General features: G+C 47.7%; 2 protein-coding genes across 2 annotated transcripts in view; one reads left to right on the top strand and one right to left on the bottom strand.

The window, feature by feature from the left end:
• The window catches only part of LOC109960421 (uncharacterized protein K02A2.6-like), a 3,581-nt gene extending 2,059 nt beyond the window's left edge, over positions 1 to 1,522 (bottom strand). The window contains exon 1 of the mRNA XM_020600516.1: positions 1,038 to 1,522. Within this exon, the coding sequence (XP_020456172.1) occupies positions 1,038 to 1,437 (400 nt within the window). The 5' untranslated portion in view covers positions 1,438 to 1,522. The remainder of the gene's footprint in view (positions 1 to 1,037) is intronic.
• The window catches only part of tmlhe (trimethyllysine hydroxylase, epsilon), a 40,353-nt gene that overhangs the window by 32,482 nt on the left and 5,498 nt on the right, over positions 1 to 2,373 (top strand). The window lies entirely within an intron of this gene.

Here is a 2,373-nt window from a genome sequence, read left to right as displayed (position 1 = left end):
AAACTAGTAACTCATTACAACTTCCAACTTAGTTACTGTCACAGATTAACATTAATCAACAACAAAGTCCAGTTGTCACTACTCTAAGGGAATGAGGTGGACTACTCAAACCCTGACATTACCCTGGGGATTATTCTGCCCCATATATAGGTAAGTCGCTAGTTAAAGATTCATCCGCACGGGTGGTCGCCCTTCTCTCTGAGGATATCGGCGAACAATGTTGTCAACGGGCGGCTCCCCAGCAACAGGAATGGAAACTGGTATGGGAGGTGCTGACAGTTCAGTATCGGGAACAGCCACAGGAGTGGGACTGGACTGGGTCTGTCCCCAAGCAGACGGTGTAGGGCTGGCATGTTTGTATAGTTCAGTATCACCTTCAGGGGGGTCCACAGGCGTCCTAGGTCCATGCAGTAACTGATCCGTATGTCTGCGCCAGACAACATTTTCAGGGGTCTCAACTGTGTAAGACACAGGACCGGTCTGTGCTATGACCTTAGCAGGAACCCACTTCTGTTTGCCATGGTAGTTTCGTGCTAACACCTGGTCTCCAGGATGAAAGATCCTCTCTCTTGCCCGTAGGCTATGTCTCTCAACCTGTGCTCGTTGTTTTTGCAAAACAATGTCTTTGGTCTGGGGTGGTTTCAGTAAATCAAAAAAGGTGCGCAACTTCCTTTTTATGAATAGTTCAGAAGGAGCGACCTTGGTAGTGGAGTGTGGGACATTCCTGTATGACAGCAGAAAGTTATTCAGTCTCTGGTGGAGTGAACCTTGTTCCACTGATGCCTTCAAGGCCTGTTTCATACTCTGGATGAACCTCTCAGCTAGTCCGTTAGTGGATGGATGATACGGAGCCGAGCGAATGTGTTGTATTCCATTTACATCCAGAAATTTCTCAAACTCCGGTGCAGTGAACTGGGGGCCATTGTCACTCACCAGTTGTTCAGGGAACCCAAATCGGCTGAACATTTCCCCAAGTCTCTCAACTGTTTTCTCAGTTGTGGTGGATCTCATAATGCACACTTCCGGCCATTTACTATGTGCATCCACAGCTACCAGAAACATCCTATCCTCAAATGGGCCGGCAAAATCAATATGAACACGTTTCCACGGTTCCTCCGGCCACTCCCACGGGTGAAGTGGAGCAGGCTGTGGCATGTTGCGGAATTTCTGGCATGAAGGGCAGGTCCTTGCAGTTTCTTCAATTTGCTTGTTAAGTCCTGGCCACCAGAAGTAACTTCTGGCAAGCTCTTTCATGCGGACCATCCCACAGTGTCCATGATGTAGTTGCTGCAACACCCTGTTCTGTAGAGTGGGTGGAACAAGTACCCTTTGTCCCCACAGAAGACATCCTGCCCGCACTGATAGCTCATACAGGTTTCTGTTGTATGGCTGAAACTCCGGGAGCCTGGTACTTCCACCATTAGTGACTACATCCATCAGCTTAGAAAGTACAGGGTCATTTCTGGTGTGCCGACTCACTTGCGAAGATGTGATTGGTGCACCCTCTACCTGTCAAAAGTAGAAAATCTCAGCCGGGCGTGGTTCCACATGATCCACTGGGAGGGGCAACCGAGAGAGACCATCAGCATTTCCGTGTAGTTCTGACTTCCGATATCTAATCTCATATGTGTGAGCAGACAGCAGTAAGGCCCACCTTTGCATCCTACTTGCAGCCAGGGGAGGGATGCCAGTATGGGGACCCAATATTGTTGTGAGAGGGCGGTGATCTGTTAAGAGAATGAACTTCCTTCCAAACAGATACTGATGAAACTTTCGAATGCCAAAAATGATCCCCAAAGCTTCCTTTTCAATCTGTGCGTACTTGCTCTCCACCTTGCTGAGTGTGCGCGAGGCAAAAGCAATTGGTCTTTCATCACCGTTGCTGAACAACATGTACGGAATTCCTAGGTTTTAGTCTGTTTTTAAACCTGCTTTTATCGTTCCTCTGGGTTTTGTCACCCTGTTTAGTTTTGTCACCCCGTTTGGTTTTGCAGGCCCGTTCAATGTGTCCCTGTTTCCCACACTTCCTACATTCTAGATCTTTACTCCAGCATTCTGTGGCAAGGTGTCCTGGTTTGTCACATCTATAGCATTTGTTTTGTATCCCCTTTTCAGTTGAGACTTTGTGCAGTTTCCCACTAGTGCTGAGCTGATGAGCTTCCTTTGCGGCTAACTCCATGGAAACACTTATCTCAATGGCTTTCTCCAAGGTTAGTGCACTTTCAGTTAGCAGGCGTTTCTGGATAGCCTCGCTCCTCAACCCACACACTAGTCTATCTCTAATAGTGTCCTTCAACACCTCATTAAATTCACAATATTCCGCTAACTTCTTTAATGCTGCTACAAAGACTGTCACAGATTCCCCTTCCTCCT

This window comes from Monopterus albus, unplaced genomic scaffold, assembly GCF_001952655.1.
Source record: "Monopterus albus unplaced genomic scaffold, M_albus_1.0 scaffold47.1, whole genome shotgun sequence".
In the NCBI taxonomy this organism is placed as follows: Eukaryota; Metazoa; Chordata; class Actinopteri; order Synbranchiformes; family Synbranchidae; genus Monopterus; species Monopterus albus.
This window is presented reverse-complemented; position numbering and strand designations above follow the sequence as displayed.